Source organism: Vicugna pacos, chromosome 22 (assembly GCF_048564905.1).
Source record: "Vicugna pacos chromosome 22, VicPac4, whole genome shotgun sequence".
NCBI classification, from domain to species: Eukaryota; Metazoa; Chordata; class Mammalia; order Artiodactyla; family Camelidae; genus Vicugna; species Vicugna pacos.
The window spans coordinates 20964843-20981279 of NC_133008.1; the positions used below are offsets into that span (position 1 = coordinate 20964843).

At 56.4% G+C, this 16437-nt stretch overlaps 2 protein-coding genes across 5 annotated transcripts; one reads left to right on the forward strand and one right to left on the reverse strand.

Moving 5' to 3' along the window:
• The first annotated feature begins 320 nt into the window (after positions 1-320).
• HOMER3 (homer scaffold protein 3) lies at positions 321-8356 on the forward strand. Of its 4 annotated transcripts, none has more exons than XM_031689402.2 (10): positions 404-663; positions 2254-2335; positions 2420-2576; positions 2825-2956; positions 4698-4805; positions 5643-5764; positions 6243-6399; positions 6739-6849; positions 6957-7043; positions 7890-8356. In XM_031689402.2, exons 2-10 carry the CDS (start codon positions 2322-2324, stop codon positions 8079-8081), a joined length of 1080 nt encoding a protein of 359 aa, XP_031545262.1. In that variant the 5' UTR covers positions 404-663; positions 2254-2321; the 3' UTR covers positions 8082-8356. The 4 variants fall into 4 exon arrangements, with proteins under 4 accessions (XP_072803428.1, XP_031545262.1, XP_031545261.1 ...); XM_031689401.2 differs by having other exon boundaries at positions 405-658; XM_072947326.1 differs by lacking the exon at positions 404-663 and adding an exon at positions 714-1351.
• A 585-nt stretch (positions 8357-8941) lies between these two features.
• On the reverse strand, positions 8942-16309 carry DDX49 (DEAD-box helicase 49). Its single transcript, XM_006199039.4, has 13 exons — positions 16142-16309; positions 15165-15288; positions 14081-14166; positions 13871-13992; positions 13331-13518; positions 13047-13187; positions 12221-12296; positions 11906-11982; positions 11634-11731; positions 10469-10543; positions 9743-9831; positions 9565-9636; positions 8942-9478 (listed from the first exon to the last, which is right to left on the reverse strand). Exons 1-13 carry the CDS (start codon positions 16254-16256, stop codon positions 9290-9292), a joined length of 1452 nt encoding a protein of 483 aa, XP_006199101.1. The 5' UTR covers positions 16257-16309; the 3' UTR covers positions 8942-9289.
• Positions 16310-16437: the final 128 nt, after the last annotated feature.

Here is a 16437-nt window from a genome sequence, read left to right on the forward strand (position 1 = left end):
TCCTCTCTGCCCAGATCTTGTTTATTTTCTGGAAACATGCACTGAGCACCTACTGTGTGCTAACGGCTAGCCCAACCAAGGCGGCACATGTGACCTTCCCCTAGACTCCCATCGGGTGAAGAGGGACTTGATTCCCCATCACAGGCAAAGGAAGCAGTGACCTGGAGGGTCAGGGCCACTCTTGAAGAGAAGATGAGGCCACATTCTCTTCTATCCACCTAGGTCTGTCTGTTTGTCTCCTGTGTCTCTGCCTTTCTCCTCCATCTCTGTCTCTGGGCCTGGGTGTCTGTCTCCACCCCACCCCCTGTTCCCTTCTGCACCCTTCTTAACCCTCATCTCCCCAGTCCTCCCCGCTCCCGCCTCTCGGTCTCCCCTTCCCCCCTGCCGCGGAGGGCCAGCAGAGGGCGCTGCGGGCGGCCTCGGCGGCCCGGGGAGGCGGGGCGGGCGGCGGCCGCGTCGGGACCCGCCGCGATGGGACCCGAGGCGGCGCGGGCGGCGGCGGCGGCGGCGGCGCAGACAAAGGCGCGGGCCGTGCGGAGGGCGGCGTGGAGGGCTCGGGCCCCGGAGCCAGCGAGCGAGTGGGGCGCCCGACTGCGGGGAGTCGGCGCCGCGGGGCCGCACCCGTCTCCCGCCCGGACACTTGCGGGGCGCCGAGCCGGTAGGGTGAGCCTGGCCAGCTGAGCCTTCACTGGTGGGGGGCGGGGGTCCCGTAGTTCCAGGGTCTGGAAGAGGGCGCGGGGGGTTCCCGAAGTTCCGGATACGAAGGCTGGGGACGGCTCGGGGAGCCCCGAAGTTCCAGGGCTTGAGAGGGCGCGGGGGCCCCGAAGTTCCGGAGTCGAGGTCGGGGAGAGGACAGTGCGAGGGGTTCCCGAAGTTCCGGAGCCGTAGCTGCAGGAGGTTGTAAAGGTGTCTCCGAAGTTTCGGACCTGGGGTGGAGGGGCGGCGCGAGGGGACCTCGAAATTCCGGACTTGGGGATGAAAGGGTAGCAGGGGGTCCCCGAAGTTCAGGAATCAGGGAAGGCTCGAAGGAGCCCCTAAATTTTGGACCTGCGGTTGGAGGAGGTAGATAACGTGTCCCGAAGTTCTGGACCCGGAGTTGGAGGGGGGCGTTGCAGGGATCTTGGAAGTTCCAGGGTCGGGGATGGCACTTCCCGAAGTTGGGGCGCCATGGGGCGCTCGGCTTCTGACGCGGGTGAGGACTCGATCTTGACTGAATGTCAGGTCCCCTGGACTGGGGATCATGGGTGGGGCTTCGCCCCCGGACGCGATTGTGGATCCCGGACACCGGGCGGGGTCCGGCCCCTCTTTGGGAGCCCCGCGGCCGGCGGCGTCCGAGTCGCATGACTAGTTGGTGAGTAACTTTTCCCAACGCGGCAAGTCGCTGCAGGCGCGTCGGGGCGGGAGGGGCCTGAGTTTCTGGGACCCCTGCGCCCCGAAACCCTGGCTCGACCCAGGACCCACCCCCTATCCTGGCCAAAGTCGCTGCCCCTCCCCCACACAGGGGCTCCGGTTTCAGACCCTGTGACCGGGACTGCAGCTGCCCAGGACAGAGTTGGGGGGGGCATCCCCCCTCTGACCACAGAGGCTGCTAGGCCCAGGCCTCCCTTCCCTCAGTTTGCCTTCCCCTCCCCCAGGTCCCTCCTGGACCTGGATCCCCACCCACCCCCCCAAGGTATTGGGATTGAGTGGTGATAGGTGGGTTTCAGGGCCGACCTGTTCAGCCACATCTTGTCTTTTTAACTAATCTGAAAGCTTCCTGGGGATTTGGACTTTGACTCCAAGTTGTGTCTCTGCCCCACAGTGGAAGCTGAGGCATCTCTTTGTGGGTCCACTGGGGACTGATCTCCCAGTAGGCACCTGGCAATGCCCCACTTTTTGATGGAGTCCCTGCTTGGAGGAATGATGGGTGAATGTAATCAGAAAGTATGGAGCAGGAGTTGGTCTTGGCCTCCTCAGCCCAGCCCAGAGATTGTGAGGATTTCACTGGGGGGGTCCAGTAACTAGGAAGATGAGAGGTTTATGCTGGGATGTCAGGTGTCACCTGATTCCTATCAGAGGCTGTCTCCTGCCCAGGGTGTTGCAAGAGCTTCCTCCAGACTTTGAGAGTCAGGATGTTTTTGCTGAGTGATTCCCTAATCTTTTTGGTTGAAGTTCTATGACTGGTGCACCTGGTAGGTGAGTCCTGAGGTTGGACACATTTGACCTCCCTCTGTCTGTCCTGGAGGGACACTCACAGGCCCCCTCTCCCCACAGAGGTCAAACCAGCAGCTCCTACCATCCTTCTGGCTGCCCCTTGGAGCCCACCCAGGCCAGCCTGACCAATGTCCACAGCCAGGTGAGCCCCTGCCTCTACCAAGTTGACCCTGAGTCCCCTGGGAGAGGGTGCCTGGCCCCTACTGAGCACCCTCTCCCCATACAGGGAGCAGCCCATCTTCAGCACACGGGCACATGTGTTCCAGATTGACCCGGCCACCAAGAGGAACTGGATCCCCGCGGGCAAACACGCACTCACTGTCTCCTACTTCTACGATGCCACTCGCAACGTCTATCGAATCATCAGCCTTGGGGGTGCCAAGGTCCTGGTGGGGCCTGGGTAGTGGGGCAGGTGCTGAGGATCCCTGGGACAGGCCTGGGTCTGGTTGCTGGCTTGCTGTGTGCCTTGGGGGCCTGGGGGGGAGGTGCCCTGAGTCTTTCTGGGTCTCAGTCTTCCTCCTGAAATGGCTCAGACCAAGGACCTCTGAGGTGTTAATACAAAGCAATACATCGAGGAGTTTCATATTATTACTAGTCCCGTCAACTGTGACCTTTGCTTTCCCCTCCCTAGGCCATCATCAACAGCACTGTCACCCCCAACATGACCTTTACCAAAACCTCCCAGAAGTTTGGGCAATGGGCAGACAGTCGCGCCAACACTGTCTACGGCCTTGGCTTTGCTTCTGAGCAGCATCTGACCCAGGTGGGCCTGCGAGGGTATGTGGTTGGAGGAATGGGGCTGGGGCTGGGTCTTCTGGGTGCCCTGGGGGACCCTGGACAGATGCTGGGTCTCCATCTTCCCAGCTGCAGAATGGGCATGCAGAAGTCCCTTCTGACTTTCCTGGTTCACATGCCAGCTTGGCTGACCACCTACTCTGATTTTAGACACACCTTGCCCCTCTTCTGGGTGACTGGGATGGGCCTGGTCTTCCCCACACACCCTAGCTCTACCTTCATCATCACTTCCCTCCGCCCTCTGCTGTTCCTAGAGTTCAATACTGTCTTGTCCATTGTCTCCCTGTATAGTTAGTGCTCTTTAAGTTCTGCTGAGCTCATGGTGCTTTTCTTCTCTTTTCTTCTTGAAGCATTAGTTTTCCTTGCAAATTTAGGTCTTGAATACATTTCTGCAGGAGGTATAAAGTAGGAGTATTTTGTTTCCACAGGAGTATTCAGTTGCTCTTGGGCCATTTTTTTTTAATTGAAGTATAGTCAGTTTACAATGTTGTGTCAATTTCTGGTGTACAGCATAATGTTTCAGTCATACATATACATATGTTCATTTTCATATTCTTTTTCATTATAGGTTACTACAAGATATTGAATATAGTTCTCTGTGCTCTACAGTATAAACTTGTTGTTTGTCTAGTTTATATATAGTAGTTAGTATCTGCAAATCTTGAAATCCCAATTTATCCCTTTCCACCCTCTTCCCCCACTGGTAACCACAAGTCTGTTTTCTATGTCTGTGTGTCTGTCTCTGTTTTGTAAATAAGTTCATTTGTCTTTTTTTTTTTTTTTGGATTCTGCATATAAGTGATATCATATGGTATTTTTCTTTCTCTCTCTGGTTTACTTCACTTGGAATGACAATCTCCAGGTCCATCCATGTTGCTGCAAGTGGCATTATTTTATTTTTTATGGCTGAGTAGTAGTCCATCATATAAATATACTACAACTTCTTTATCTAGTCATCTGTCGATGGACATTTAGGTTGTTTCCATATCTTGGCTATCATAAATAGTGCTGCTATGAACATTGTGGTGCATGTATCTTTCCAAATTAAAGTTCCCTCTGGTTATTTGCCCAAGAGTGGGATCACTGGAGCTCTTGGGCCATTTTTTTAAAAAACCATCTCCCTGACCTGGACCCCCAATGAATTGCACTGGCCCCTTTGCACAAATCTTGCAAAGGCCGTATGTCTGTAAGTATTTTCTTAAAAAAAATTACTTTCAAGCTAAGGACATTTATTTTAAAATGAAATATATATATATATCATACCCTAACTGGTAAACTAGTATGGGTGGTACATATAAACATTAGTATAACAAAAATGAGAACCAGGTGATTACTTTCTCACTGGTTACGGGTTCTCCTCAGAGGCTCCGAGCCCAAGACCTGCCATGAATGACAGATGAGCACCCATCTGAGGCTTTCCTTGCTGAAATAAGCCTGATTGAGAGGGAGAAGGGAATCCCTTTCTCAAGGTGGCTCAGGGGGATACATGTCCATGAACAACCCCCCCCCCCCGGTACCCACCCTGTTCATTGGGCATCATTTTCCAAGCCTTCTTCCCATTCCTTCAGTTCATGAGATGAGGGGATGCACTCAGTTCCGAAGTCCCTTCTAAAGAGAGAGAGCTGGTGCTGGGTGGGGGTGATGTGGTGGGGCCCCCCAGGGGAGGGGACTGGGAGTCTGTTGACTGTCCCTGCCCACCTATTCTTCAGTTTGCTGAGAAGTTCCAGGAAGTGAAGGAAGCAGCAAGGCTGGCTCGGGAGAAGTCTCAGGATGGTGGGGAGCTCACCAGTCCAGCCCTGGGGCTCACCACCCACCAGGTCAGCATTCCCTGTCCCTTGCCTGCCAGAAGCTCATCTGATACTGGGGGGATCCTTGTGCCATGCTGGTGCCCAAGACCAAATGTTCATAGATGATGTAAAACTAGATCCGTGACAAGGACCACGGAAGAGGGGTGTGGGTGCCATGGGAGCATGTCCTAAGGGGTCTGTCCTAGCCTTCAACCAGGGAAGGCCAGGAAATCAGCTCACATGACAGAGCCGAAACATGGCAGTTGACATGGCTAAGTAGAGGGGCAGAGTAAAGACCTGTCCCTGGGTGTTTTCCCCTCACTGATTTCTTCAGCATAAGTTATTGACCACCTACTGTGTGCCAGGCCCAGGGCTAGGCACAAGTGTTACAGAGATGAAAAAGTAGACTGGCCTCTGCACTCAAGGCTCATAGTCCAGGCGGTGAGATGGATTCGTGACAAATTCAGCCTGGTGGAGTGGGTTTCCTGTAGGAATCTTAAAAGGATGTTGAAATTTGGCCCTAGGAAAGGTCACTGCTTTGAGGGAATGGCAGGAAGGTTTCAGATTGCTCCCCTGCTGCAGTATCTTGGTGGGTTTAGGCTAGTCTGCATCAGGTTTGCTTCTGGGGGGTTGGTGAGAGCCCAGCAGGCCACGTTAGGTGCAGAACTAAGGCCCAGGAGCCATGGGAATCTATGGGGGGGGGTGGATGAGGAGGGAGAGGAGCGTTCAGATCCCAGCACTGGGAAGGACCCCCTGCCCTCAGTCACGACCCAAGTAACATCAGCTCTGACCCCTCGCATGACCTTCTAACGGGTCCTTGACTGAAGCCACCCCTCACTGTGACCCCGCTTCTGCCCACTCCCTTAGGTGCCCCCGAGCCCCCTTGTCAGCGCCAATGGCCCCGGCGATGAGAAGCTGTTCCGCAGCCAGAGCGCAGATGCCCCTGGTCCCACCGAGCGTGAGCGGCTCAAGAAGATGCTGTCCGAGGGGTGAGGGGGTAGGGCGGGGCATAGGGGCGTGACAGGACGCAGGGCGGGGAGAGAAAGTTCTCAGAAACTGTTGGGATCTGACTGTGGCGTCTAGGCCCAGGGTAGGGGAGGATACACCCAGATTATGACCCTTTCAGAGCCAATCCCGCCCCTGCCTCTTCCACTCCTGGGGCCAACCCTGGCTTCCCTCGGCTAATTGTAAACCCACGGATGCCTCCCCACCCCTTCCCCGTTCTGTCCACGTCCCCATGGGCCGATCCTTCTCAGCATTCCGACTTCGTCTCACTGAACTGACCACGCGCCTACTTTGACTCCGCCCCCGGCAAGACCCCACCTCCCCGGGATGTCCTCACTCCACTAGCCTGGAGGTCTCACAACCCTACCCATTGCCACACCCCCGAGCACAGCACTGCCCTCACCCCGCCCCTGCCCCGCTGAGGCCCCGCCCTGCCCTCTGCTGACTCCTATATCCCCGCAGCTCCGTGGGCGAGGTGCAGTGGGAGGCCGAGTTCTTCGCGCTGCAGGACAGTAACAACAAGTTGGCGGGCGCCTTGCGAGAGGCCAACGCCGCCGCTGCCCAGTGGAGGCAGCAGCTGGAGGCCCAGCGTGCAGAGGCCGAGCGGCTGAGGCAGCGGGTGAGGGAGCCCCACTCACCCAGAGACTCCAAGCTTCCCGGGCAACTGTGAAGCCCCTGAGTCCTATCTGTCCTGGGTTCACTGGCTGGCTGTGCGATCTCGGCAGGTCACTTCCCCAAGCCTTAGTGTCTTGCTCTGTAATATGAGTCTGAAATAACGTGAGCCTAAGAGGATTGTCAGACCCTAAAGTCCTACCTGCCAGGGGCAGGGTGGGGGCCCCAATCAGGAGTGAGTGCATTGACTTGGCTATCACAGGCTTTACTAATCGCAAGGCAGATTCTCCAGGGGTCTGGAGAGAATAGGCTGGGGCGTCAGGGGCTGACTTTCCTGTCTGCACAGGTGGCTGAGCTGGAGGCCCAGGCTGCCGCCGAGCCACCTGTGGTCAGTGAGAAAGAGGGGCCAGGGCAGTCGCTGGAGCAGCTGGAGGCACTAGTGCAAACCAAGGACCAGGTGTGTGAGCATGTCGGAATGCATGAGTTTCCTTGGGCCTTGCCTTCCCTGACCTTCTGTGGGGGAGCCATTGCCCTCAGAACAGATCCTGGGAACTTCTCCACTAGGAGATCCAGACGCTGAAGAGCCAGACGGGTGGGCCCCGTGAGGCCCCAGACAACGCTGAGCGTGAGGAGACGCAGCAGAAGGTGCAGGTGTGTGTGGTTGCTGTGGGGTGGGGTGACCACGCATGGCAGCCAGCCCCTGTTGTGGGACAGACCGGGGATCTCCCCTTCCTGGTGGGTTCTGGGCAGTTATGTGCCTCCCTGAGCCTCAGTTTCTTCACCTCTAAATGGAGTCAGGATGACATCTAAGGTTGTGAAGGATTTGGATGACCAGGTGACTGAGGCACACTAGGTGGCTTATAAATGATGGTTATTAGTACAGTGTTTCATATCCTTCCATTTGTTCAACAAGCAGTATTTGATCTTTGTTGAATTTCCATTCTTGACCCCAGCAAATCCTCACACATCCCCAGCCTGAGGTCAGGAGCTTACATTTGTACCCAGGTGTGGCTGGCCTAGCTTTCACTGAAGACTTTATGTGAGAAACGTCCATGGGTGGCTTATGTGAGTCTAGCAGGTGGAGAAGTTAAAAGGATCTGGTGTCCCCAAAGAAAGAGGTTGGGTGAATGCTCCCTATTGTCTCCTGGGCAGAGTGCATAGCAGGTCCAAAGGCCCTGAGGTGGGGAGGAAGTCAGTATGTTCAAGGAACCACCAGGAAGCCTGCAGGCTAAGTTGGAATGAGCGAGGAGCAAGGGATATGAATTTCATTCCCAACATGATGGGTGACAGGAGGATTTTGAGCCAAAGAGGGATGGGATTAGTTCTATGATGTTCAAATTGGCTGGGGGACCAGGGAGTGTCTTAGGCAGAGGCAGCAGGGAGGAGGCCAGGGGATGGAGAGGGCTTGGCCTAGAGTGGGGCTGTGGAGCTAGTGTTGAGATGCTGGATCCTTGAGACTTGCTGGGGTCCCCAACCCCACTTGCCCTCTCCCTGCAGGACCTGGAGACCCGAAATGCAGAGCTGGAGCACCAGCTGCGGGCAACGGAGCGCAGCCTGGAGGAGGCACGGGTAGAGCGGGAGCGGGCCCGGGCCGAGGTGGGCCGGGCGGCGCAGCTGCTGGATGTCAGGCTGTTTGAGCTGAGCGAGCTACGGGAGGGCCTGGCCCGCCTGGCCGAGGGCACACCCTGAGCCTGGCTGCCAGGTCCACGTGGGAGCAGGAGCCTGCAGGAGCTGGTTTTACACGAACGATTCCCACCTGGGGCACAGGCCAGGCCGCAGGCGGCACAGTGGGCCATTCACCCTGGCAGGGACTGGGGCCCGACTCAGCCACGGGAGGGCCTGGTCACAGTTCTCCGGCCAGTCCTGGCTGTTCACAGCTCAGGGGCTGTTTTTGAGCTTTTCATTGTGTAGTTTCTAGACCTCCCAGGGCGCATGCTGGTGCCCACATTACATTTCTAAGCGTGGCCGTGTGTGTATGAGTGGTGTGTGAGCATCTGGGGACTTAACTGCCGTCACTGGACCCTCTGTCTGTCTGCCCTAGTCTGTGCAGGGTTTGGTAAGCCACTTGGACAGTGAGGCTCACAGAGCCTGAGGGGCACGCCCAGGCCACATGGCTCTGCTGCCCCATCTTCTTGGACTCAGCCCATGTTGTCTGGAACAGTTTGGATTTAGGTGGACCCTAGTTAAGCTCCTGCCCCGTTCACTCTGGCCACAACCCCAAATGCAACCAGGTGGACAGGTGAAGCTCCTAGAACATGGCTGTGTTCACCAGGCATGGGAATGATCTCAACAGAGCATGACGTCTGTATCTGGAGAATAGTGCAGACGCCGTGCCCATTTTCCAGATGAAGAAACTGAAGCCCATGTTAGGGGCTTCACCAACCCAAAGTCTCTGGGTGGGAATGGCCAGCACTGCAGTTCAAAGCTTTGGGCCTGGCCCAAATGGGAGAACCTGGGGGTGGGGTGGGGGTAACATGATGTTCTGGGGAACTCGAGAAGACGCAGGCATACCCTCCTCCCTCTGCCCCCACTCCCCGAGTCAGACTGGGGAAGTTGAAAGACTCATTTATTGAGCACCTCCTGCAAGTAACACATCTTCACTTCAGGGCCCCATGGCATCCCCCAACAGGGTGACCCTGGGCCAAGGACACTGTTGTGGACTTGGGCCCAAACTTCACAGCCAGCACTCTTTCCTCCTCTGCTGCCTGGCTCCTGGCCAAGGCTCTGAGAAGGGGCCACAGGGTGGAGAGGCTGTGCGCCACACAACATGGGTATCCATGGAATCTGCTGAGGGGGACTGGGCAGACTGGGAGGGGGGACTGTCCTTGGGGCAGGATCCTCCCACCGACAGCTCGATGAAGGCATCCCAGGCTGGGCAGGTGGGGACCATGTGGATCTCAGGCCAGGCCCTGAGTGGGTGCTGTGGACGAGCGGGCCTCAGGCTGGGCCCTGGGTGGACGTCCCCTGCGGCCAGCCCTGCCAGCCTTCTGCCTCTGCAGTGTCTGCTCTACTTTCTCCTTGAAGCGCCGGTTCTTCTGCTTGATCTTGGCCAGCTCTGCCTTGCGCTTGGCCTCCAGGTCAGGGTCCTGGCACGGGAAGACCAGAAGGTGGTTGATCATTCTCCCGAGGGAGCCTTGCGCCCCGCCCCGATCCCTGCTGGCTCGACCCTCACCTTTCCCTCCAGGATCATCTGCTTCCGCTTGTTAATCTCCTTCTTTTCATCAAAGTTGGCCGCCTCCAGTTTCTGAGGGGAGAGGGAGAGGCCATCATGGGGGTCACCATCTTGAAAGAAGCACCCAGGGCCCTGAAGACCAGCTCCGTCTCACACCGGCCCCTGTCCCAACACTCACAATCTCGCATTCCCTCCGCACCACGTTGACCTGTGTAAGAATTTGCAGCACTTCAGCTTCCTCCACCGAGAACTCCTCCAGCTTTTTTTCTGTGGGGACAGCAGGAGCCCAGGAGAGGGCAGACACAACAAGGAGAGGGGTTTCAACCATGTACTGAGTTCCCCATGCAGTAGGGGATGCAAGGCCATCCGGGGTCATATCAGATCAGGGTCACAGGGATAAGATCTAGGATTTCAGACCCAAGAAATACATAGACCGCTCTTTTTTTTTTGTTGTTAGCAACATTATGAATTTGATTAGGAGATTTTTTTCCTTGAAACAGTGTCCTTTAAAATCAAGACATTTCTGAATTTTAGGACAGTCTGTGCAATGATTGGAGATGCCCCAGAGGTTCTCAGTCTTGGCTACACTTTAAACCACCTAAGGGAGTTTTTAAACATGCCCAGGCCCTGTCCCTGGGGCTTCTGACTCATCCACAGGGATCACCCACACACCCTGGTCTCAGAAACCCAAGTCCCTTCCCACCAGATTTGACTTTCAGCTGCTAAAGGCCCTTACAGAGCTTCTGTTTGAACAACTGAGCAAAAGAAACTTTTTGGGGGCTTGGAAGGAAGGCACAGTTTAAGCCCATTCATGTGAGAAGGCTAGCAGGTATCTGATAAGGTGAGTGGGCATCTCACCCAGAGGAACCTTCCACCCCTCCCTCCCTCCTGCCCCTCCACTCACTGATCTGCTCCTCGATGGCGTGTACCAGGTGGATGTCATACTGGGTCACCAGCGTGATGGCCTGGCCCTGCCGCCCTGTGGGGGACACACCCAGGCTATGTGCTGGAGGTTAGGACCATGGGCCAATAAAAGCAAGCCCTGACCATTAGGCAGCTCAGGGCTCCTCTCGATCAAGGGGAGCAGTACAGGGGCTCAGTAGGTGGGTGGATGGAGATGAAGGAAGCCTAGGGCATCAGGGCTCAACCTCCTGCCCCACCTCTGTGTAGTAGGTGGGTCTGTTCCTGGGGAACTTCAGGACTCCAGGGGGAGGCGGCTCTCCTGCCAACTTGACCTTACACAGGGGGTGGTGATGTGGCTAATTTCCCTTTTCGGTGTGGCTGCCAGGCAGCCCAGGCTGAGTTATGTCAGCAATAAGCCCGGCTAGGCTTCAGCCCAGATCTCCACACTCCACTTTCTCCATTCCCCATTTCTGTGACAGTGACTAGTGCTGGAACAGCTCTGACAGCTGATGAGGCCCATGACCCTTGAAGCAGCCCTTAACAGGTGTCACATTCTTGTTACCCAATGTCTGACAGGGCAGTGGGACCCAGAGAGCTGATGTGACCTGTCCGAGGCCATGGGGCAGGAGAGAAAGGCCAGGCCCAGTCCAGCCCCAGAAACCATGTCTCTCCCCACTCCAGGCATGAAAGAATATCAAGAACTCTGTTCCCCTCCTGGGTGGGGCTGGGGAGCAGACAGAAGGATGCCCCTTTGGCTCCTAGCCAGACTCACAGTGAGGGGTTGAACTTGGACGCCAAATCCCACAGAACAGCATTATACCCACCAGGACTCATACACCCACTTGCTGCCGGGCCAAATGGCAGCCCTGATGGGTGAAGGGGGCTGGGGTGAGGCAACAGGGAGTGGTGGGGACTGGGGAAGTGTGTGCTGTGTCCCCAGGGGACAGTGCATGTTAGTTAGTGCTGCCTGGGTCACGTGGAGAAGACAGAGCAGCTCTACCTATGGTTTTGAAAGAATGATTCCCCCAACTTGCAAATGCTGCCTCTAGTGTCTCTCACCTGTGGGCTGTATCCTTCCCATGTCCCACCAGCTCGTGACTGGCTCCTTATGGTGTGGGCAGGCTGGAGGGACGGGTGCCCCAAGGCTGCCCACCCTGTCTGCTTACCTGCACGGGCTGTCCGGCCAACCCGGTGGATGTAGATCTTCGGGAGCCCGGGGGTGTTGTGGTTGATAACCACCTGCACCGTAGGGATGTCCAGGCCCCTGGAGGCAGAGGCCAGTCAGCACCACTGTCCCCGTGGGGGAAATGAGGTTGGGATTCACCCAAGGTTGTTGAGCAGCAAAGCTGAGGCTGCCTGACCCATGTCTGATGCCAGCCTCCCCCTCTGGCCCTTCTGTGGGGTCGTCACAGGGAGGGGGTACTCTGGAGCTGCTCACCGGGAGGCCACATCTGTTGCGATCAGGATCCGGTAGATGCTGGACTTGAACTTAGCCAGGGCAGAAAAGCGTTCTTTCTGTGCCGGATTGAGGAGAGAATTGGGGGCGGGTGGTGGTGGTGGTGTCAGGTGGCATCTCAACAAACCTTTGAGCGGACAGGGCAGAGGCCAGGACAGTCCCCACCCTCACAGGACTCAGTCCAGTGGGGGAGTGTTGCAGGCAGAGGAGAGAGCCTAGGCAAAGGTGCTGAGGCTGGGGGAGTCCCCAGGGTGAGGCTGGTGGGCGAGGGGATTCGTGGGGCCGCCGACGCCTCACCTGTTTCATCATGGAGTGCAGTGCCACGGTGGGGAAGTTGAACTTGCGCAGCATCATGCACAGGATCTGGCAGGTCCTGGCGGGAAGGACGTGCTGTCAGCCCGCCCAGCACTGGGGCCTGGGAAGGCGCTCCTGCCCCTCCTACCCCTGAGAGCTCAAGCAGGTGGCCGTGCGCAGCTGGGAAAGGAGAAGCAGGGGTGCAGTGTCCTGCCTGCAACATCTGTCTGCTCACCCCTCCCCTGGCTTAAGCTAACAAGAGAAAGCCTTATATCTAGACTTTTCTCTCCTGGTAGCCAATAAATTCTCAGTGGAGGGTAGGGCGCAGCCAGTTAGGTCTCCTTCACATGCTGTGGATGGCCCTTCTATGCTGGCTCATGCTAGACTAGCCTATAGCTTCTTGGCACTCTCCCCAAATATGTCATAGAACTTGAAATCTCTGGGACTGTGGAGAGGACAGCCCCAGGTTGTTGGTGCTAATGCACCGGGCCTCAGTGACACCCTGAGATCACAGCAAATCAGAGGTTCCAGGGCCTTCCCAGCTGCTGCAGGGGTCTCCTGAGGATAGCTTGAGGCCCTTCCAGTTAAGAGCAGGTCTGAGGAACCCCAAATCCTGGCTCTGCCTTTGGGAGGGGTGATCTTGGCAAAACTGTTTGACTTCTCTGAGCCTCTCTGAGTGACTCCTCTGAATCTGCTGGTCTGAGTGCCCCGGAGTGCCAAGACCAGCTGTGTGCCTCACATCTGCAACCTCGGGTCACCTCTTGGGCCTCTGGGAAGGGCTGTGGGAGGGGCACCCTGGGGATGGGAGAGACAGCCTGCCCGTGCTCACTTGCATGTGTTTGTGAAGATGATGATGGACCAGTCTTCGTGCTCATCCTGGAAGTTCTGGATCAGGTGGACCAGATAGGCATCCTTGACCTTCTCAGGCACTAGCAGGTAGCGCTGGTCCAGCTGTTCTACTGTGCGCACCCTGGGGACAGTTGTTGGTCCCTGTTTCCCCTTCTGTGGAATGAGGCCAATGCCCCGCCCCACCCACAGCCAATAACCTGGTGGGTGTGACCCTCCCCGCTTCCTGCCTGCCTCACTCCCACAGGAACGTGGCTGTGGACTCACGGGGCCTGAGCCTCCCAGAAGAAGGGCTGATTGGTGGCCAGGCCCTGCAACTCCCTCAGCGTGTCAGTCAGTGTGGCGCTGAAGAGCAGCGTCTGCCTGCGGGCTGGCACGGCCGCCAGGATGGCCTCCAGGTCCACAGTGAAGTCAGTGCAGCCTTGCTCCAATAGCCGGTCTGCCTCATCCATCACCTGTACACCGGCGGTAGGGGGCGGGAGGTAGAGATCTGGGGTGAGAGCGCTGACCACATGTCCAAGATCTGACCACACGCCTTGGCCCAGCCCACCTCCCCCATGGGCCTCCTTCCTGGTCTTGGAAGCACTTGGGGCACTCTCTCTCTCTAGGTCCGGGAGGCCTGCTCCCTCACCTCTCTCAGCTCCAACATCACCTCCTCAGAGAGACCCTGTCTTCAACTATCTTCACTAGTATAGGCTCCCTCTTGTTGGTCCCTGAGCCATCCTTGTCACCATTCCTAATGCTGTACTCAATGGTCCATGGGACACGTTTCCCAAATGGATGAATCAGGGAGCCAAGTCAACTCACCAGGAAGCGGATCTTCTTTATGCTGAAAGTGTTGGAGCTGCGGAGGTGGTCAGCGAGGCGCCCCGGCGTGGCGATGACCACATGTGGTTTCCGGGAGAGCTCCAGGGCCTGGGCCACCATGTCTGTGGGTGGAGGGTGAGAGATGGGGCTGGGTGGATGGTCCCAGGCTGCAGGAGTCCCCTGCCCAGAGCCTCCATGGGCCCCCCGTACCCATGCCGCCAACGATGATGCAGTCTTTCAAGCCAAGAGGCTTCCCTAGGACCCGGAACTGCTCTGCGATCTGGTAGGCCAGCTCCCTGTGGGTGTGAAGGGACAAGGCTAGATCAGATAGGGGTTTTGTGCCTGCCTCCCATTCCTACCTCCACTCCTAGGGCCTCCTGACTGGTCTTCTCCCTTCACGCTCTCTCTGTGGCTCCCAGTTCCCTGTGGACAAAGGCTCTAATACTAAAAGTTAGAGGCCCACTGTGGCCCCTGCCCCTTCACCAGGCTGGGCTCATCCCTTGCTAGTCCCACACAAACTGTCCTCTCCTCCTCTCCTGTCCTCAGCAACAGCTTTGACACCAGTCAAGAGCTTGAGACCTAAGCGTCAGTTCTCCCTCTCCCAGGGCTGGAAGGTGTCCAAGTCCCCTCCACTCTGTCTCCAGCCCCAGCTCCACCCAGACCTTTCCTCCACCCATGTCCCTGCTCCCTGGCCTCCCATCTTACCCTCTTCTGCTCACACACCTGCAGAATAAATTCTAACCCTCTACTTGGCATTTAAAGCCCTTTTCAAGCTGGCTCTTATATGCCCAGCCCCGGTACCCTTTCTGTTCCTTGCTCCTCTCACCTTTGCATGAATGCACTGGCAGTTCCCTGTGCCTAGAATACCTGTCCCCAAATTTGTCCCTTTGAGAGATCCTTTTTATCCTTTAAGGCACCCTTTGAATGATGCCTTCTTTGACTGCTCCCTCCCCAGGCCAGGCCCTCACAGCACGCAGCGCCTATCTCTCCTACTGCTGTTACAGGACCCATCATGTCCACCGTCATGTTTGTTTGCCCAAGAACAGGAGATGTGTCTATTTCTTGGTACACAAGACTACTGCCAGCTCCTATCCAGCCAGCGCTTGCCCTGAGTCAAGCCCCATACTCAGCACTTTTCACACACTATCTCGTTTAATTCCTCGGCACTCCTAAGAGGTGGGCATAATTTCTGCCTCCATTTTGCACACATACAAAGTGCGCTGAGAGAGGTAAAGGCACTTTCCCAACAGAATACAGCTCGTTAACTCACCCAGGAGGCCTACGGGGGGCTCACCTGGTGGGGGTCAGGACGAGGCAGAAGATGCCATAGGGATCCTCAGACAGCTTCTGCAAGATGGGCAAGACAAACGCTGCCGTCTTGCCGCTTCCTGTCTTGGCACAGCCCAGGCAGTCCCGACCTGGACAGAGGGCAAAATAGTGTCATAGGTGTAGACAGGTGTCCCATCAGGCACAGTTTACAACAGCTAACGTATGATAAGCAGTTTCTGTATGTACAGTACTGGCCCGTGCCCTTTCTGTCCTAGGCTTTTGGACAACTACCCATTTTGGGCAACTGACAAACTTTAGGAGGGAGAGGCTGTTATCCTCCCCATTTAACAGAAAGGGAAACATAGTCTCAGAGATTTGCCCAGGACACAAAGCCAGTGAGTAACAGGAAGGACTACAACCCACATCTATCTGACCCAAGATGCCTGCTACTAACCACGACCTCATTTTGATCCCCTCCCAGGGCATCTGAGCTTGAGAAATCTGGAATGCCTTCTCCAGATCTGCACCCTATCCTTCCCCTTGAAGACTTCATCTTTATTTAATCCCTCAACTTGTCACATCTTAGGCTTCCTGAAGGCGTTTCTTTAAACGCAAGACTGGGTTGGGCCTTAGGAGTCAGAAGAGCATTCTTAGAACCAGAGTCCTGGATCTACCAGCAATCTTGACAGCCTCGGTTTCCATTTGTAAAATTAAGATAGTAATGCAAACTGTATCAATTTTTTCTCAGTACTATCACCAAATCCTCCCACTTCTCAGAAGCTATGAAAGTTTCAGACATTACATCACTTGTGTGAGGACACACAGAGTTAGTCGTACAGCCCAAACGCCAGCACTGCCTATTCTGCCTCAGGGACCGAGGCTCGCTCATAACGCCCAAGGCTGCCTCTCGCCTCACAGGACCGTGGGCAAAAGCTGCGAGAAGGCAAAGGGAGGCAACAGGAGCGGGGACGCCTCCTGGAGAAGAGGCCTAGCCACACTCACCCTCCAGGATGGCGGGGATACAGCCGAGCTGCACGGGTGTGGGCTGCTTCAAACCCAGCTGCCGACATTGTTCCACAAGCCACGATGACAGCCCGAGCTCTGCGAAGCTGGCCATCCTCGTAGTCAGCTCCGTGTGAATACCGGTGTGAGCCGCACTTCCGGCGCGTGTCGATGACGTCAGGAAAGCCTTCCCGCTTACTGGATCCGACTCCTACGTGGTCCCACCCTCTCCAGCTCCCTGCCATTCCTAGCCTTGACGATATCCTTATCATGTTTCCCTGAATCCCGTTGTCTCT

Coding starts and splice junctions, on each gene's coding strand:
- DDX49 (XM_006199039.4), bottom strand. CDS start 16,256: ATGGCCAGCTTCGCAGAGCTCGGGCTGTCATCGTGGCTTGTGGAACAA. Junction 14,167..15,164: donor CTCGTCCTGACCCCCACCAG/GTGAGCCCCCCG, acceptor TCACACCCACAG/GGAGCTGGCCTACCAGATCG. Junction 11,732..11,905: donor GCAACAGATGTGGCCTCCCG/GTGAGCAGCTCC, acceptor CTCTGCCTCCAG/GGGCCTGGACATCCCTACGG.
- HOMER3 (XM_031689402.2), top strand. Junction 4,806..5,642: donor TGGGGCTCACCACCCACCAG/GTCAGCATTCCC, acceptor CCACTCCCTTAG/GTGCCCCCGAGCCCCCTTGT. Junction 5,765..6,242: donor AAGAAGATGCTGTCCGAGGG/GTGAGGGGGTAG, acceptor ATATCCCCGCAG/CTCCGTGGGCGAGGTGCAGT.